This window comes from Setaria viridis, chromosome 4, assembly GCF_005286985.2.
Source record: "Setaria viridis chromosome 4, Setaria_viridis_v4.0, whole genome shotgun sequence".
NCBI lineage: Eukaryota > Viridiplantae > Streptophyta > Magnoliopsida > Poales > Poaceae > Setaria > Setaria viridis.
This window is the reverse complement of record NC_048266.2, coordinates 14356437-14374264: the sequence shown is the minus strand read 5'-3', so window position 1 is coordinate 14374264 and position 17828 is coordinate 14356437. Positions and strand designations below refer to the sequence as shown.

The 17828-nt window shown below is 45.5% G+C and overlaps 1 protein-coding gene and 1 pseudogene across 1 annotated transcript; both read right to left on the bottom strand.

Moving 5' to 3' along the window:
* Positions 1–5800: 5800 nt before the first annotated feature.
* LOC140222581 (uncharacterized) lies at positions 5801–9670 on the bottom strand (annotated as a pseudogene).
* Positions 9671–12341: 2671 nt separating this feature from the next.
* Positions 12342–13764, bottom strand: LOC117851438 (cyclin-U2-1). The gene has a single exon (XM_034733256.2). The coding sequence runs from the start codon at positions 13608–13610 to the stop codon at positions 12912–12914; it is 699 nt and encodes a 232-aa protein (XP_034589147.1). The 5' UTR covers positions 13611–13764; the 3' UTR covers positions 12342–12911.
* Positions 13765–17828: the final 4064 nt, after the last annotated feature.

Sequence of the window (17828 nt, the reverse complement as noted above, 5' to 3'; positions counted from 1 at the left end):
TCTGCTCATGCGGTGAGACCAGCTGTGGTTGTGCGAGCATGCAGCACATGCGGCACGGAATATTCTGGTGGCAGTGCACACAGCCAAACATCAAGAATATTTTTCTTCAACACATTAGCTTGTGGTATTATATCTTTGTTTTTAAGAGCATTGCAAATTTAGAGGCCCTAATAAAATTCCCAGCTGAATACATTTTTCCTCTAACAATCCAGTGTCTATTGTGTACTTTATTTTTTCCACACGCACACACATGTGTGCGCATCCATACACATGCTATAATAGAGATTGGAGAGACTACTGCCCTCATTGCTGTTGGCAGCTGTTAACGTGCCAATTCGTGTCATTAAATGTACCACAAGCGCACGGATCAGTTATATCTTTTTTCTTAGAGTAATCCTCCAAGGTTCATCAATCCACAGAATAATGGATTTGCACGCTTAATGTAACTGAAAGCCCTGTGTATTGAATATGAGTAAGGTAACAAAAGAGCTAACAAGTCTAGATCAAAGCAGATAGAGAGTATAGGGTGTGAACAAGGTAGATGGAACGATTGTCCTAGGGATCTAGGATCACTCGTGATGCAATCGCCAAGAGTGAACCAATAAGATCTAGGTGTTATCATGAGTGAATGTGAACCATGCCCAACACTTTTCCTCTTGCATACTATCACTACACAAGGATAATCAACTATTGGACAATAGAAACATGGCATGATGATTGTTCTAGGTAAGCAATAAAACAATCCAAAGTAGCGCTGGCTGGCCATTACATGAAAGAGCATCATCAATACATGAATAATAACAAACAGGTCTTCAACAATAGGTTCAACAATCACAAATCAAGATCTCCATACAACCTTGAGGACAAATAGAGACTTCATCCCATGATCTTACACATGTTGACGCAAAAGGAGGTAAAGGATGCCCTATAGATCAGCTAGACCAAATAGGGTGATGAATGAGGGGAGAAAGCCCTGGGCCGATCGGCCTGAGCATCTCCAAGCCGATCGGCTTAGGATGTTTTCTCCTCCCCTCCCGATCTCCATCTCGTGTGGCCTCCTGTAGATCCAATCTTCTCTCTGTTCCTGACCTTGTGGCAGCAGTGGAATGGCATATGCTTGGTGTTTCCTCTCTCCTCTAGCTCTCTCTGCTTGTAGTCCTTCAGGGGGTACTTATAATCCTTCATGGGAGGTGACTCTGGATGAATGGTCAATGAAAAAACCCTATATGCATCGTAGACTTCACGCTGAAAAATTGGAGCTCGACCAGGCCTCAGAACAGGCCAGGCCGATCGGCCTATAGGGTACCAGGCTAATCGTCCTAGTCTGGCCTATCTGGTCCTCCCCATTCACGTGTAGGTTCCTCTTGAGCACCCACATCCAATTATCCATTAAGCTCTGCACACAAACCCCCTGATTATGTCGTATTTCCTATCAAAACACAATATGCTCCAAAATACAACACATATGCAATAATGGGATTATTTCAGATGCCAAGTGGTGGGTTAGTATAAGAATTAGTCTGAAAACATGACTTAAATGGCACTAAAAAAGTGTCAATAACAAGCGCCAACAACCGCGCAAGAAATGCGTAGTACCACTGAACATGCATGCGTACCCACAACAACCCAACCTAGGAATAAATCCTAGAAAACCCACCTAAATTCATCCTCACTGACCATATCAGCCTAACAGCCCATTCCCATCACTTCCCACATCAAGGATGTGCCACATGTAGATGGTGATCCCGAGAAGCACCACCACTGCGACCGCCATGTTCACCAGTAGCCTGCGGCTCGCGGAGGCCAGCCTGGGTTGGCGCGCCATTGCTGGTTCATCCTGCTGCCCCTTCTCCTGCATAAGTTACCTATCTATTGTAACCGACCTAGCAGAAAAGACTAGCCACCCTATAAATATAAAGGTTGACGGCCGATTGAATCACCCATGATCAAATCTATCAAACTCATATTTTTTTCCCTTTTATCCTTTACCCTAATTTTCCAACCTCAATTGTTGTTCCTTTTTTGTCTCGATGACGATCTATGATGCCCTAGCTGTCCTGCCGAGTCTAGAGCACTCCATTGGTCACCATGCCCTAACTGGGTCCCTCCCGGGTACGACATTCGGTGTAGGACATATCTTAATGTCAACAACAAGCATCACAACATTTGTTGAGAAAAGTGTCCGACAGAGAAGCATGTTTCATTATTATCTTGGACCTAATGGGCGAAGGTGATTACGTCTTTTATGTGACTTGGTCGACAAGCGTAAATCCAGGACCAACAATTACCTGACTTTTTTGCCATGCTGATTAATGAGTGAAATGAATAAACCCGTCAGCTATTTTATTAGAATCTCTATGTGAAAACTCATTTTAGATAACGCGGGATAGGTAATGGGCAAACGTGGCTCCTTAACGGGCGTTATTAAGGCCCGTTACAAATAAGTGTCAAGGTCGCGACCCGCCAATGGCCACAACAATGCCCGTTACCAATGACTATATATTAGTAACGGGCGTTATCTACAAATTTGTAATGAGCGCCAACAACGGCCATTACAAATTTGTTCATCATTGGCGCTCGTTACCTTTTTGCTACTCCATATTACTCCATGTTATAGGCTGCTCCTCCCATTCAAATTCGACAAGTCTTTGGTTATCCATTTGTATCCCCCAAGGGACCTTACCCTAGCATCCACCAACGTGGCCACAGCTCGCCCCCCACCGCCCCTCTTGCCACCACACCTCATCCCTGATGGGCGCGCCTCCACAAACATGGCCCCAGCCCGCCCCGGCGCGCACCTCCTCACCCGACCGTCGTGCCTCATACTTCGCTCGGTGCCTCCTTCACCGACCAACACCACCTCCTCCCTGCTTCCGCCTCCTCCCGGCGCCGCGCATCCTCCACGCCAGACGCCTCCTGCTCGCCCAGCACCGTGCCTCCTCCCCAACCGACGCCTTCTCACATACTGGCACCGCCGTCCCGATCGCAGAGGTGAGTTCTCTAGCTTTGTTGAATATGGATGAATGTGTGTATGCATTGATAGATGAATATGAGTGAATGTGCATGCATATATAGATGAATATGGATGAATGTTGATGCATTGATGAATGTGATATGCCTCTATATGTACTATATTTCTTTGAGGAGCTATTGTCTAGTGATTTCGTAACAGCGTCAGTCATCCTTGAAATCTCCGGGAGTAGCTCCTCAGAGAAATGTAGTTTTTTGTGTGGATGGTTGGTATTAGTTAAATGCTTTATGGTTTTTTATGTGACATTTCTCTTTTTACTGCATTTAAAGAAACGATTTGGCATCAAACTTTGAAGCGTCATGCTAAAGCCCGCCTAGTAGTTCGCCAAATGATGGCGCATGCGGGGCATGGCGCCCTCACATTATTCGAGCAGAGGAGCGTATGGCACTTATCAGAATTTGCAGGCGAGTGCTATATCACTCAAGTGCATTCATGTGGCTCATATAAATGAAGAGCGCATGCCTTTTATGGCAGAAGTTCCGATCATGCTTCTCTGGTGCACTATAAAGCAAGGAGCGAGGAGTTGGGACCTGCAGCGGTTGATCGGATGGTGGTAGTGATTCATCAGGCGGTTCGTCAGGCGGCGGTCAAGAGGCTAGGATAATTTCACATATTTGTAAATTGCTAAGTGACTCGAGTGCTAAGCTATATGTATGGACATATGGTTAACCGTATTAATGACATTTTATTTTTACTTGGGTCTTTATCTTGAAGCCCCCTAGGTAGCAGCAGCCTCACATCTTCATCATGTACTAAAAACTCAACCACTAATGATGAAATTCTAGGATCACTAGGTGCAAAACTAGCGGGTTAACTACTTCATTCTTAGGTGAAAATGGATCCTTAGATCTAAACAGAAACATCTGAGAGGGAGTGAGAGAGAGAGAGAGTGTGTGAGGGCACCACCATCGGGCTTGGTCGACAAGCTCGTCATGGTGGTAACGCGGTGTTGACGGCGACGGCAGCGGCGGCGGCGACGAGGTGGCGGCGGTGCTTCCCACCGCTTCAGCGCTAGGGTTTAGATCAGATTCTAGGTGTGTCGGTGGGTCTGGTGGGCACGTCCAACTTTGGCGTGCATGCCCCCGGCCCCACCTCTCTTTTTATAGCACTGCGCGATGGGGGCTCGCAACCATGAATTGGTTGAGCGCCCCCGATAAGGGAGCGAGATCAGGGACTCTGACTCAGTCGTTGGACCGAGCCGGACGAGATCAAACTAACATTGTCCCCCTTGATCTCCTCTCATACTTAAACTTATTCTTAAACTTGGGATGCTTAACTTAGCACCCATTTCGTCAAAGATCAGTGTATAGAGCATGCCTCATCATAATAGTCGGTTACTTACTATTAGATTCAACAGCTACAACACACCTTTCTATTTTTAAACAGATTCTTATTCTAGGCCCTTAGTACCCAGGGATCATAGGCTTTCCCTAAAACCCATGCCGGCTAACTGTTCTCTAAACACATTGGGCGGTAAGCCTTTCATGAGTGGATCCACGAGCATTTCTTTTGTTCTTATATGCTCTAAACTAATGGTATGATTCTGAATTTTCTCTTTCACAACATAAAACTTGATGTCAATGTGTTTGGCAACACCACTTGACTTATTGTTGTGAGCATAAAATACTACTGGCTCATTATCGCAGTACATCTTAAGTGGCCTTTGAACCACTCTCAACCCAGGTACAAATTTGTTTAGCCATTTTGCCTGCCCCGTGGCCTCATAACATGCTACAAACTCAGCATACATCGTGGACGATGCTATGACGGTTTGCTTGAAGCTTTCCCACGATATAGCTCCATCTGCGAGAGTGAATACATAACTTGACGTGGACTTTCTATCGTCTACATCTCCCGCAAAATCTGAATCTGAGTACCCTTCTATTTCAAGGAAATCAGTTCTTCTTTACGTTAACATGAGACCTTTCGTGCCTTACGTATAACGCAATGCCTTCTTTACCATTCTTCAATGATCTATTCCTAGATTATCTTGATATTTGCTAAGTATCCCGGTTACGAAAGCTAAGTCAGGGTGTCTACATACTTGAGCATACATTAAGATTCCGACAGTTGAAGCATATGGAACCGCTTTCATTTGATCGATCTCATATTAGTTCCTAGGACTCTGAAATTTCCAAATCTATTGCCCTTGACTATGGGAGCAGGCGTAGGTTTACTCGCATGCATAACTATACTTCTTTAGAATCTTTTCTAAGTATGCCTTTTGAGATAATCCTAAAACCCCTTTTTTTCTATTTCAGTGAATTTCAATTCCTAAAATGAATGAAGCTTCACCAAGATCTTTCATATCAAAGTTCAAGGACAAGAACTTTTTCGTCTCCAATAGCAGACTAGCATCACTACTAGCAAGTAAGATGTCATCTACATATAGGATGAGGAAAAGGAATTTCCCACTCTTGAACTTTGCATAAACGCAATTGTCCTCCTTATTCTCATTAAACCCAAACTTTGTTATTGTCTCATCAAACTTCAAATACCACTGTCTTGAGGCTTGTTTTAATCCGTAAATGGATTTCTTTAGGCGGCATCCCATACTTTCTTTTCCTCTCATGACAAAACCTTTGGGTTGTGCCATGTAAACATTTTCATCCAAATCTCCATTGACAAATACCATCTTTACATCCATCTGATGTAATTCTAAGTCATAGTACGCCACTAAAGCCATTATAATTCTAAAAGAATCCATACATGAGACTTGGAAAAATATCTCATTATAATCTATTCCTTCTTTTTGAGTGAAGCCTTTTGCTACAAGTCGTGCTTTATATCTTTCCACATTCCCTTTGGAGTCACATTTAGTTCTGTAGACTCATTTACAGCTACTGTCTTGGCTCCTTTAGGAATTTCTTCTAAATCCCAGACTTTATTGCTACTCATAAATCTCATTTCATCTTCCATGGCTTCAAGCCATTTCGATGAGTGAGCGCTTCTCATGGCTTCTTCAAATGAGGTGGGATCTCCCTCCATTTGAACTTCTTCACTGACATAGACTTCATAGTCATCAGGAATAGTTGCCTTTCTAACTCTTTGAGATCTTCTGGGGGCCTCAACATTTGGCACATCTTCCATGTGGGGGTGTTGCAGCACTTTCTCATGTGTGACAACAGGTTCTATAGGATCCTAAAAAACAGGTTCCTCATACTCATTTGTTGTTGCCACGGGAGAACTAATAATAGGTGTCGTTACCACAGTGTCTTGTACTGTCGGTGCAGCAGCAACAGATATCGAGAAAAAATATTCCTGAATTATTGGAGTGGGTACGTATACCCACTTCTCCTCAAGGCTAATTTCTCGAGGTACTATTCTCCCCCTGATCATCTCATCCTCCAAAAAGACAGCGTGTCTCATTTCTACAAACTTAGTATGTCTGTGAGGACACTAGAAACGATAATCTTTTGACTTATCTCGATAACCAATGAAATGGCAACTGAATATCTTAGGATCTAGTTTTCCAATATCTAGGTTAAATACTTTAGCCTCAGCCGGACAGCTCCACACACACAAATAATTTAGTGAGGGCTCTCGTCCAATCCATAACTCATACGAGGTTTTAAACACTGACTTACAAGGAACCCGATTAAGAATGTGAATGGTGATTTTTAACGCCTCCATCCACAAATTTATCGGTAAAGTGGAGTAACTTATCATGCTTCTCACCATATCCATTAAGGTACGGTTGCGTCTTTCAGCCACTCCATTCTGTTGAGGCTCACCCGGTGTCGAGTACTGGGCAACTATGTCATTTTCCTATATAAACCTTGCAAAATGTCCAGGAACTTGACCATATGAGGTATGTCGACCGTAGTACTCCCCTCCCCCCCCCCCCCACGATTGGATCTCACTATCTTAATCTTTCAACTATGCTGATTTTCTACTTCAGCCTTAAATATCTTAAATTTATCCAACACTTCTGAGCGTTCCTTAGTTGGATAAATATAGCCATAACGTGAATAATCATATGTGAATGTTATAAATGAATCATGACTATCCACAGATGTCACAGGAAACGGCCCACAAATGTCTATGTGAATTATCTCTAAAATTTCTGCACTTCATTTGGCATCTTTCTTAATTTTCTTAATAAACTTTCCCTTAATGCAATCGATGCATTCCTCTAAATCTGAAAATTTTAAGGGTGGAAGAATTGATTTCTTAATTAACTGTTCAATTCTCCACCTTGAAATATGGCATAAACGACAGTGCCATAATTTTGAAGATACATCATCAATTCTTTTCCACTTATTTCTTACATTCATAAAAAAGGAGGCATTCATCAGTGCTTACAACATTCACATTCTCACAAAGTGATAGCAAATAAAGTTCATCTTGTCTTAAGGCAAGAACAACACACTTATTATTAAACTTGATTTTATATTATCCATCACCGAAGTGACAAGCAAAACCATCATTGTCTAAGAGCAATACACTTATTAAATTTCTATGCAAAGAGGGTACATAGAGAACATCTCTTAGATGAAGTACAAAACCATCTACTAATTCTAATGGGAGTTCTCCAATAGCTTCGACTTCAGCTTCGACGCCATTTGCTACTTTATGCTTCTTTCCCCTCTTTGCAGGGTCCTCCTCATATAGAATCCCTTTCTTACATAGAAACCTTAGGAATTCCACACAATCCTTATGGTAGTGTCCCTTCTTCTTGCACCATTTGCAAGTATCCTTGTCCACCACCTCTTCATGGTTTGAGCTCTAATGGTGATCATTTAGTGAAGCCTTTCCATGTGCCTTAGTGCCTTAGAAGAAGAGGTATTGTCCCACTAAGGTTTTCCTTGTTCTTAGAATTATTGCTTTGATAATTCCTCTTCTTATTCTTCCTCACGTAGTTGATAGAATCACCACGTGAGCCCTTAATTTTTTCCTCTTGTTGCACACATATGGCAATCAGCTTCTCAATGCCCCACTTATCTAGCTGTGAGTTATAATTAACAACAAAAGCCTCAAACTCCTTGGGTAGGAGGCAAAGATCAAATGGACTACAAACTCATCTTTGAGCTCCATGTCCATAGGCTTGAGCTTGGAAGCCATGTTGCTCATTCTCAATATGTGTTCCTTTATTCCACCACCAGTATACTTCTCAGTAACATGCATCTTAATAAGAGGGCTTGCATAACCTTTTGAAGAGCTAGTAAACTGACTCTCCACCTTCCTTAGGTACTCCCTGGCGGTGATACACTCTACGATTCCTCCCCTTATAGCCTCCACAATGGAGCTCTTAATCACCATCATGCACTTTCTGGTTGACTGGTCCCACTTCACACGATCAATATGGTACTGCATTCTAATTGGTGCATGATCACACACTTTAGCGTTAAAATCTTCTTCGCTCTCATTTTCACCCCTCATGAGGTCCTCAGGAGCTATGGGACAGGGATCAGTCAATGCTAGATCAATGTCTGACATCGCAAGCGCTATCTCAATCTTCTCTCACCATGAGCCATAATTCCCTCCATTGAGAGGCTCTACGCACGAGATAAAACTCAAAGGATTGCCTGAAAACAAAAAATTTAGAAAAATTTGAGTTAATTCAACGTTGGTCAAATTAAAACATAAAACTTCTCTATATTAATTCTATATCACCGTTGGGCAGAAATAGAATCAATAATGATAAATAAAACTTATCAGCACAATAACCTTATCAAAAATGTTGGTTAGTAAATAAAATTATCATACTCAGAAAAATTACTTATTTTCTAATTAAATTTTCCCGTTAGTTCCAATTTAATTAGAAAATAGACTAAGAAACTTCAACTTAATGCATAAGTTGGTAAAATAATGCCAAAAATTCAACTTATCTTAAACTTAACATAGCGGAAGCTTAAACTTAATTTGTGAATTTTACCCACAGGTAAAACTCCTCAAAACTAATTTTATTTGAGCCATTAATCAATTTCTAAAAATTTCAAAAATCATTGGAAAATGAAAAAAGAAACGGGCTCAAACTTCTACTGTTCTTTTGGCTCGACCGCGGAAACGGTTGAGCCCAGCTCGTACGGTGGCAGCTCATCTCAACCCGCGTCTGGAAGGCGGCCCAGCACGCTCAGGCGCAAGTCCGCGGCCTTGCTAGGCCCCTTTCCCTCCTGGACCTGAACTCCACTGTGCAATCATCCCATGCGTGAAAGCGGCCCGGTCTGCCTCACACGCTCGTCGCGCTCACCCTCCCACGCCGCAACCTAGGTCTGGGTCAGGAAAGCAGCCTCCCACCTAGGCCAAATCCAGTCCATTTGATCTGCGCAGTTCATTCTCATCCAACGGTTGTCCGGCGATTTCGGCCATATCAAAAACACCGCGGCTAGCTCCGTCTGAAACCCTAGCACATTCTTTCTCCTTCCCCTTCTCTTTTAGCACCGGCACTCGAGCGAGGAGGCGAGAGCCGAGTGGGTGCACCGGGACGGCGAAGCGGTGGAGCGCCGGCGAGCGCCACGCTGAGCGGAGCAGTGCTAATGGAGCGTCGGTCCCCGGCCCGAGGCTTCCCCTCGGTGGGCCCGTGGCGGGTGACAGCGCCGCCGCCGGTCCCCTCACCGGCGGGTGCCCTCGCATGATGGCGCTGCTGCCGGTCCTCTCGCCGGTGCGCGTGCTCACTCTAGGGTGAGCGCACGCCATCGAGCAGACTCGCGTCCGTGCCTTGGGCACCCCGCCGCCGGTGGCTTCCTTCTTCTTCCTGGAGTGCGGAGCGGATCCGGTAAGGGTTCTTCTTCTTCTCCCTCAACCCTCTTCTTCTTTCTCTGTGCTCAGAGCGGATCCGGTCTAGGGTTAGGGTTTGGTACTGATTTTGAATCATCTCCTTCTAATTGCTTTTATTTTCTGACCCCAACTAGATCTACACCACAGTTCGGCTCTGGTAGCATTGATGAAATTCTAGGATCACTAGGTGCAAAACTAGCGGGTTAACTACTTCATTCTTAGGTGAAAAACAGATCCTTAGATCTAAACAGAAACATCCGAGAGGGAGTGAGAGAGAGAGATAGAGTGTGAGGGCACCACCATCGGGCTTGGTCGACGAGCTCGCCATGGTCGTGACGACGGTGTTGGTGGTGACGGTAGCGGCGGCGGCGATGAGGTGGCGGCGGTGCTTCCTGCCGCTTCAGCGCTAGGGTTTAGATCAGGTTTTAGGTGTGTCCGTGGGTCTAGTGGGCACGTCCAACTTTGGCGTGCATGCCCCGGCCTCTATCTCTCTTTTTATAGCGCTGCGCGACGGGGGGGCCGCAACCATGAGTTGGTTGTGTGCCCCCGATCAGGGACTCCGACTCAGTCCTGACCGAGTCCAATGAGATCAAACTAACTTTTTTTTGAACGAACGGCACAAGATAGTGCGTGTTTCATTGATATAGTAGAAAAATACAAGACTACAGCCCTGGGAGGCCATATGTAGGAAAAGAAAAGAAAAAAGCAAAGAAGACTCACCAGGTTGGATTGGGACATCAACGTGGGTAGCCACTCAACTCAACCACCATGCCTGACCGGTAAGAATAGGACATCAACCCGGCCTCACCACTCCACTTGCCACGGCAGCAGAACCGAAACCTTTAGTACGACACCCACTAACATACCCAATTATGTATTCGCCGAAACCTCCAGGCCATGCGTCCACAAGGAACCGATAAAGCAAACTGCACTGCACCGAGAAGGCCACTGCCATACGGGACCCTCCGCTGTAGTGCCGCTGCAACACCACACGCCACCTGATAGAGTGATACCACCGAATCCAGACCTCTCGCAGGCTGCCACACAATCGCCACCGCGATAACACAACGTGCGGGGATCTCACCACATCCACCGTTGGACTCCACCTCGCTCTCATCGCCTCGAAGAAAAAAAACACCGCACGCGGGGGCCTCACCACGCCAGCCACAGTACTCCTTGTCACTACTCCTTGTCACGGATCCATTTCTTTTGTCGCCGTCAGAGTAGTGAGCATTGTTGCCCCGCTCCACAAGATCTCCATCGATCAGCCTGGCTGCCGCCACAGGTCGACTTCGCCTCGTTGTTTCACCCGTGCAAAAAACCTCCACTGCCATTTTAGTAAGCCAGAGAAGTCGCTTGCGCCGCCTTCCGACGATGTACTGCACCAGGTAGCCCAGCTGAGTTGAGCAACACGCCGCGATCCGCTGCAAGCCTAGCTGTCCGTCGATGCCATTGCCGCAAGCGTCGTCCTCTGACGCCATCCCATACCATACTAACTGTTGCCAAGAAACGCCAGCCGTTGTGGTCCGCTGCATGCAGTCAAAAATCGGCACCCCTGCGACAACCCCTGGCCGCCACCATAACTGTGATCGCCTTCACGTGACCTTGGCAATACCCAATCAGCTTGCCACACGGCAGAAATGCCGCTACCAGCTGCAGTCACCCATGGCCAACGGACCAGCAATGCCATAAACCGAAATGGGTCTCTAGAGATGACGCCTCCAAGGAGGGCACGACACCAATGACGCCTCCGTCGCTCATCCAGGATCAGGACAGGGATTTCACCCAGAGGACCCCGTGCAGCCGGGTTGTAGCTTAAACATGATGCCCCCAACGGGGAGAACGATGCCCTTATGGCGCCGCCATCATCTCGACCAGCAAAACGCTGACGAGGGCTTTCGCCCGGAGCATCCCAACCCCTCACTGCATGCTCACGGATGGGCACTCCCGGACCACAATCACGGCAACCCATCTGGGGCGACGTCGCCGTTGCTCCTCCACGCACCACACCACCATACCTCCACCACCGTTCGTTGTCCGCCGCGCCTCCATGTACCACACCGCCGTACCCCACTCCTCGCACGAGGCCACCGCCGCACTGCCTCACCATCACGCATCATCAAGCATCTCCTCAGGGCGTCGCCACCTTACGCACGTGCGTTGCCACGCGCAGCCTCCTCCACACCGCACGATCCCTCACCGGCACCCAGCCGCCTCCCTCTCCCGTTATTGTCTCTACAACTCCTCAGCCGAGGAGAAGGTAGCCGAGGAGAAGGTGGCAACATTGAAGACACAGGAGGACACGCAGCCAGCATGTCTCACCTGATGCCTCCATCGCCTCTGGGACGCACGGGGCCGCACACGCCATGGCTAGCTCTCCACTTGCCCCTGTCCAGGTCGGCACCGCGCGGTGCGTCATGCGCGGTGGATCATGCATCTATGGTTTCTTTCAACTCCTGAAAAAATGTAAATGCACAATACTCAAATAAAACATTTCATAGTTTTGAAATACTTATTAAAGGTTAGTTTTGAAATTAAAGGTTATGCTCTGGAGCTTGCCTTTCGAATGGGAGACTTTTCCCATAAAAAATAGATGACAAAGGTCTTACACTTTATTATCCGATCTGAGAAAGTCTTACACAGAAGAGAAGAACCACACCAAAATCGACTACTGAAGAAACACATCCTAATCATAAGTACATTGCCTAATCTACTGAAGGATAGTATACTCAATCACTGAGTTGCAGTAGCTCAAATAGACTAAACACTGAAACTTCAGAGTACAGAACACCATATTGTGCCCTTTTTATTGACTCCAAAGCTTGAAAACCCAGTACTAGAGAACTCTTTCAGTGAGCCAGCAATCGCTTTAACAACCTTGGCTAAAACTAAGTTCTGTTGACTACCCTCCAGGCTCTGGCGACGAGCAGGAGGTCATCCATGATCCGAAGCGGGACGACGCATCCTACACCAGGCTCTCCTCCAGGCTCCAGCAAGGAGAAGCTGATCCCGGATCGGACACTGGACAACGCCTTCTCCACCTCGAACACTTCTACTCCTAGCCTTGTACCTGCAGCAAAAATAGATAGACGAACAATCAAAAGCAACTAAAAGAAATAATAAGCGAATTGAAGGCGAAACTTCAAATTGAAAACAAATCCTAATTGGACAAGACGGCAGGTGGCGGCAGGCGAGCTCGGACGCGGCGGCGCTCATCCTCTCCGACCGTGGCGTCCGCCTGCCTCTTCTTGCTGGCGCAGCCAACGCTACCGCTGCCGCCCCTTGGTGCCCGAGGCCCCCGCTCCAGCACAAGGCAGAAGGAATCGAACTCCCAGGTCTCTACGAACAGGCGAAAGTCGATTGCACGCAGGAAGCGGCCCTCGAGGGCCACCATCTCGCCGGCACGGATCGCGCCTTCCGAGCTGGCCTGGAACACCCCAATCCACTTCCTGGGCGGGTGGCCGCCGAACTTGGCGCCAAGGAAGAGCGCGACGGCAACCAGGCGGTGCGCGGTGGCTGGCTCCACCAGGATCCCCGCCTCCCTGCCGGCGGGGCTGCGGATGAAGCGAGTCAAGTAGATCCCGGCGAGCACGAAGCTGGTGCCGTCGATCCTGGTCATGCCCCGGGAGGTCGGCACCGACCGGGTCAGCAGGTGGATCCGCTCCATGAAGATGCGGATCGGGACCTTCGGGGCGGCGCCGCTGCGGAAGGCGCGGACGAGGCCGGTCTCGGCGGGACGGGAGGCGGCGGCGGCGAAACGGCGGGACTCCGCCTCTACGAGCGCCGCGAGGAGGGGGAGGGATCGTGGGATCCCCCGGTCGTCCTCGCGCAGGACGGGGGCGGCGACGGCGGCGGACATGGCGGCGGCGTTGGATGGGTCTCGGCGAATCGCTGACGAAAAGCTTGCTTTGGAATTTCCGATCTGATCTGGCGAGAAAGACAGGGGAGCGAGAGCGTATTCCGTACGCGGGGGATCGAAAGCTGTATATGGCCTGTACCCATACGCATACGCGTACGCGTTAGTTGTATTTCCTTTTTCTTTGGAAACTTGTCCGTTTCGATTTTTGCTACCGGTTCGGCCCAACTGTAGTTGATTTGGTGGGCCTGTACGCAGTTACTTGGGCCAATTGCTGCTGGAGAAAACAACCTCTTCGTTGGCCTGACGTGTGACAAGCCGACCTTAGATTTTTCAAATGTAATGACGCTAAGAATTGACATTCTCAGTTTCAGAAAAAAAAAGAACATGACATTCTCAAATTTTAGGTTAGTTTTATGACCAAAGTTTCAAGCATTGGTTCATGGTATCCTATGTTCTTTTTTAAATAAATCCTGATATTTATAATACTTTATTGGACTAATTACAAGGAAATTGATTTAATTTCGATAAAGATTACCAAAATCTCACATAGGGGCTATTGCATATCTCCTTTACGTAGAAAGGCCATCTGCAATAAGTATAAATTAACATGCTATAAAATCTCGAAAAATATCAAAGTCATAACTAGGATAAAGAAATGCGATTATGATATGTGAACCAAAAAGCCTATTTGAGAGGGTTTTTACCGACTTCCACAGTTCCGCTTTACCTACTTTTCATAAACTAAGGAAACTTCTCTGTTTGCATGTTTTGCAAACAGAGTGAAAAATAAATTGAAAGTGAGGTGAACTTGGTTTTTTTTTACCTTTTATTACCTGACCTTTTATTACCGGTGAAACCATTTGGGGGAAACACTCGTTAACAACCCATCAATAGATGGGGAAAACGGAAGCGGGATCCGACGTAGGTAGAGTCACGGGAATTTTCTTAGGAGCCGCGTAACACAACATGGATCAGGTCAAGTAAGATGCCCCCACAGGAATTTTTGACGGTATCTAGCTGGAACAACCTGTTCTTCCTACTTTAGCTAATACACGAAAATGCATACCATGATTTTTCTGTCTATCAATAACTGCATGCATTGCTCGGTGAATGTGAAGAAGTAGGCCGTTGTCGCGGCAATAATGAGACAAGCTAATATTTGCAGTGAATCCTCCAGTTAAGTAGTCCATTGAGATCGGAAAGAACACCAACGGCGAAAGCACTCTGCTGGGTCGACACTGACACTGAGAGACGAAAGCTAGGATCCTTTTTTCTATTGCATTCCATATCTTTTATCCTATTTTCTATTGCATTCCATATCTTTTGTCCTATTCTTCTTTCCCGGGGGAGGGTATACCTAAAAAGAAAAAAGAACAAAGGGTTAATTTGTACTATGTCACCGAAAGGATCTCGGACGACTCACCAAAGCACGAAAGCCAGTTAGAAAATGGATTCCTATTTGAAGGGTGCCTAACACTTTTGCTAGGGCAACTATCTTGTACGGAAGAAAAATAAATACTAAAGTTTCAAAATTTACAATCTCCTGCGTGGGGTGCAGAAGGTTTTGATCCTTTCATTCCGGGAGGAATAGCTTCGCATCATATTGTTACGGGTACATTAGGCATATTAGCGGGCCTATTCCATCTTAGTGTCTGTCCGCCGCATAATCATCAAAAAAAAGAATTTATCAAAAAATTTCTTTTTTTCTTGTTGAATAATGCCAAATCAAAAAAAAATATCTTCTTAGGAAGTTTTGGGAAGATCTTCTGGTGATCGATTAACCTCTTGTCAAAAAGAAGGGAAAAAATCAGTTCCTACACATATTCAAGGGTCTTGTCCACACCATGCAAGCTAAAAGCTCTGAAGACTCAAACACAATAAGAGTTAAGATGGAGTTAAAGATGAAGCAAAAAGATATGGAGATGGAACAAATAAAGAAGCAGAGAGAAATGGAGATGGAAGCAAAGATGAAGCAAAAGGAGATGGAGAGGGAATACAGGAGGAAGGAAAAGGAGATGGAGATGCAAGAAAGGTGGAAAATTCAGGAAAGGGAAGATTATAAGATAGAACAAAGCCTCAAGTTGGCAAGGGAATGTGGAGCATCAGGTGGTACAGAAGAATTTTTCATGGTCACTGAGTTGTTTGCCACAAGATACAACCGAACTGTTTTTTCCAACATTAATACAAATGAAGCTAGGTTGACATGGCTGAAAATGAAGTGCATCAGGAACAAGTCAAGCTACTGACCATTTAGATTGAAGTTGCTTGAGAGGAATCGAAAATAATGTTTGAACTATTTGAACTATCTTGTTTTGTGAACTCTTGTTATGTGTGAGCAATTTTATTTTGTGAACCCATTTATGTGACATCTGTTATATTTGTCATCCCATTTGTGTATCATATGTTATATTTATGATAAGATTTATTTGTCATGTGTTGTATTTGTGAGCCATTTTAGTTATTTGTGATTTGTGTTCATGAAGTTTGATCATTTTTGTTTTGTTTGTACAGATTCTTACGGCTCATTCATCATCATCGTCTGATTCCGATGAAGAGTGGCTGCAAAGAAGGAAGAGGAGGAGGAGGGCACTTGCTACTATTTGTGCAGCTATTGGTATGTATTATTACGACACATACGTAGACAAAGCTAAATATAGGGTTGCAAACCAAACTGGTTATGAATGGGTTATTACTACTGTTGACAACAAAAGCTTGCTGGGAGGAACTTGTCGAGAAGCTACATTACTCCTACTCCTAATGCAATGGCGTGAAGCCGAAAAGGTAAATAGAAGATAAATACGTTGTATATTGATCGTGTGATTATTCTTTACAATGGCCACGTCCCTTTATATTTATAGGGCGGACGTTACATAATTGGCATCTAACCACGCACAAGGCAAGTCACGTACACAATCTTTTCTAATAAAAAACTCTATCTCTAACTAACCCAACTCTATCTCTAAAATATTGTATTCTATGAAACAACCTCCCGTACATGCACAGATCGGCCGCATGCATAATTATTCTGGAAGCCTCCCACGCATGGCATGCAAAGTGCACCAGAATCCATGTTGTATATTCTAATCATTTTTATCCATACGTGCTGGCCATTCCTTTATATCATCCTTGCCTCTCCTTGCCGATCAATCCAAAGAAGCCGATTTGGACTCCGTGCCCATATACACGCATGCTAGCTTCTTATTGTTGTACGTGACTCCAATTATCTTGTACTCCGAATTTATAGGATTGGTCAAAATCCAGTGTCAACACAGGCCCCCCAGTTTCGGAGTATGAATGCTTCATGTTCCAAAACTAATTATAGAAGTCTGATACTTGTCTTCCGAGCTAATGACGTCTGATTGCAATATCCAAAGCCACGTCGACTCTTCTTCAAATATAAAGAACACCATCGGCATTGCCGGCAGTAGAAACAACAGATCAGTCTGTTGACACCAAAACTTGGTGCAGTAACCAGCAAGCTTTTGTTGTCAACACAGGCCCCCCAGTTTCAAAGTATGAATATTTCATGCTTCGAAATTAATATCCAATAGATTTTATAAGCAGCCGATACTATTTTGCTTGATCCAATCAGCCAAATTTTTTTTATTGGCCAAGCAATCAATCGGCCGAAGCAATCAGCTGATGCTTTTTGCCAAGCAGTCAATCGGCCGGTGTCCGATGCATTTTTTTTAATTAGCCGTACAACTTTCAATCGGTTGATGCAATTTCCAATCGGCCGATGCAGTTTTTTTTTAATCAGCCGATACAGCTTTCAATCGGCCGATCCAATTTTCTAATCGGCCGATGCTTTTTTCAGCCGATACTCTTTGTAGTTAGCGGCCGATACTTTTATATCAGCCGATACTTTTTTCTAGAGCCATCACGTAATCAGCATGTAAATTACTATTTCCGTCGGTCGTCAGGCGAGACTTCTGCATCGGCCATTCCATCGGCTATTCAAGTCAGCCTTTTTTTTTTTAAGCCGATTCACTCCATGGGCTGTCCTGAGAATACTTTGGCCACTAGTCTACACGTTGATAGTCCAGGCAACGAAGGATTATTTTTTTAAAGCCGATTCACTCCATGGGCTGTCCTGAGAATACTTTGGCCACTAGTCTACACGTTGATAGTCCAGGCAACGAAGGATTATTTTGAGCCTTGAAGAGGTATGTACCTTGCAAAAACTTCATCTTCACTGCCTAATCATTCATCGGCTGA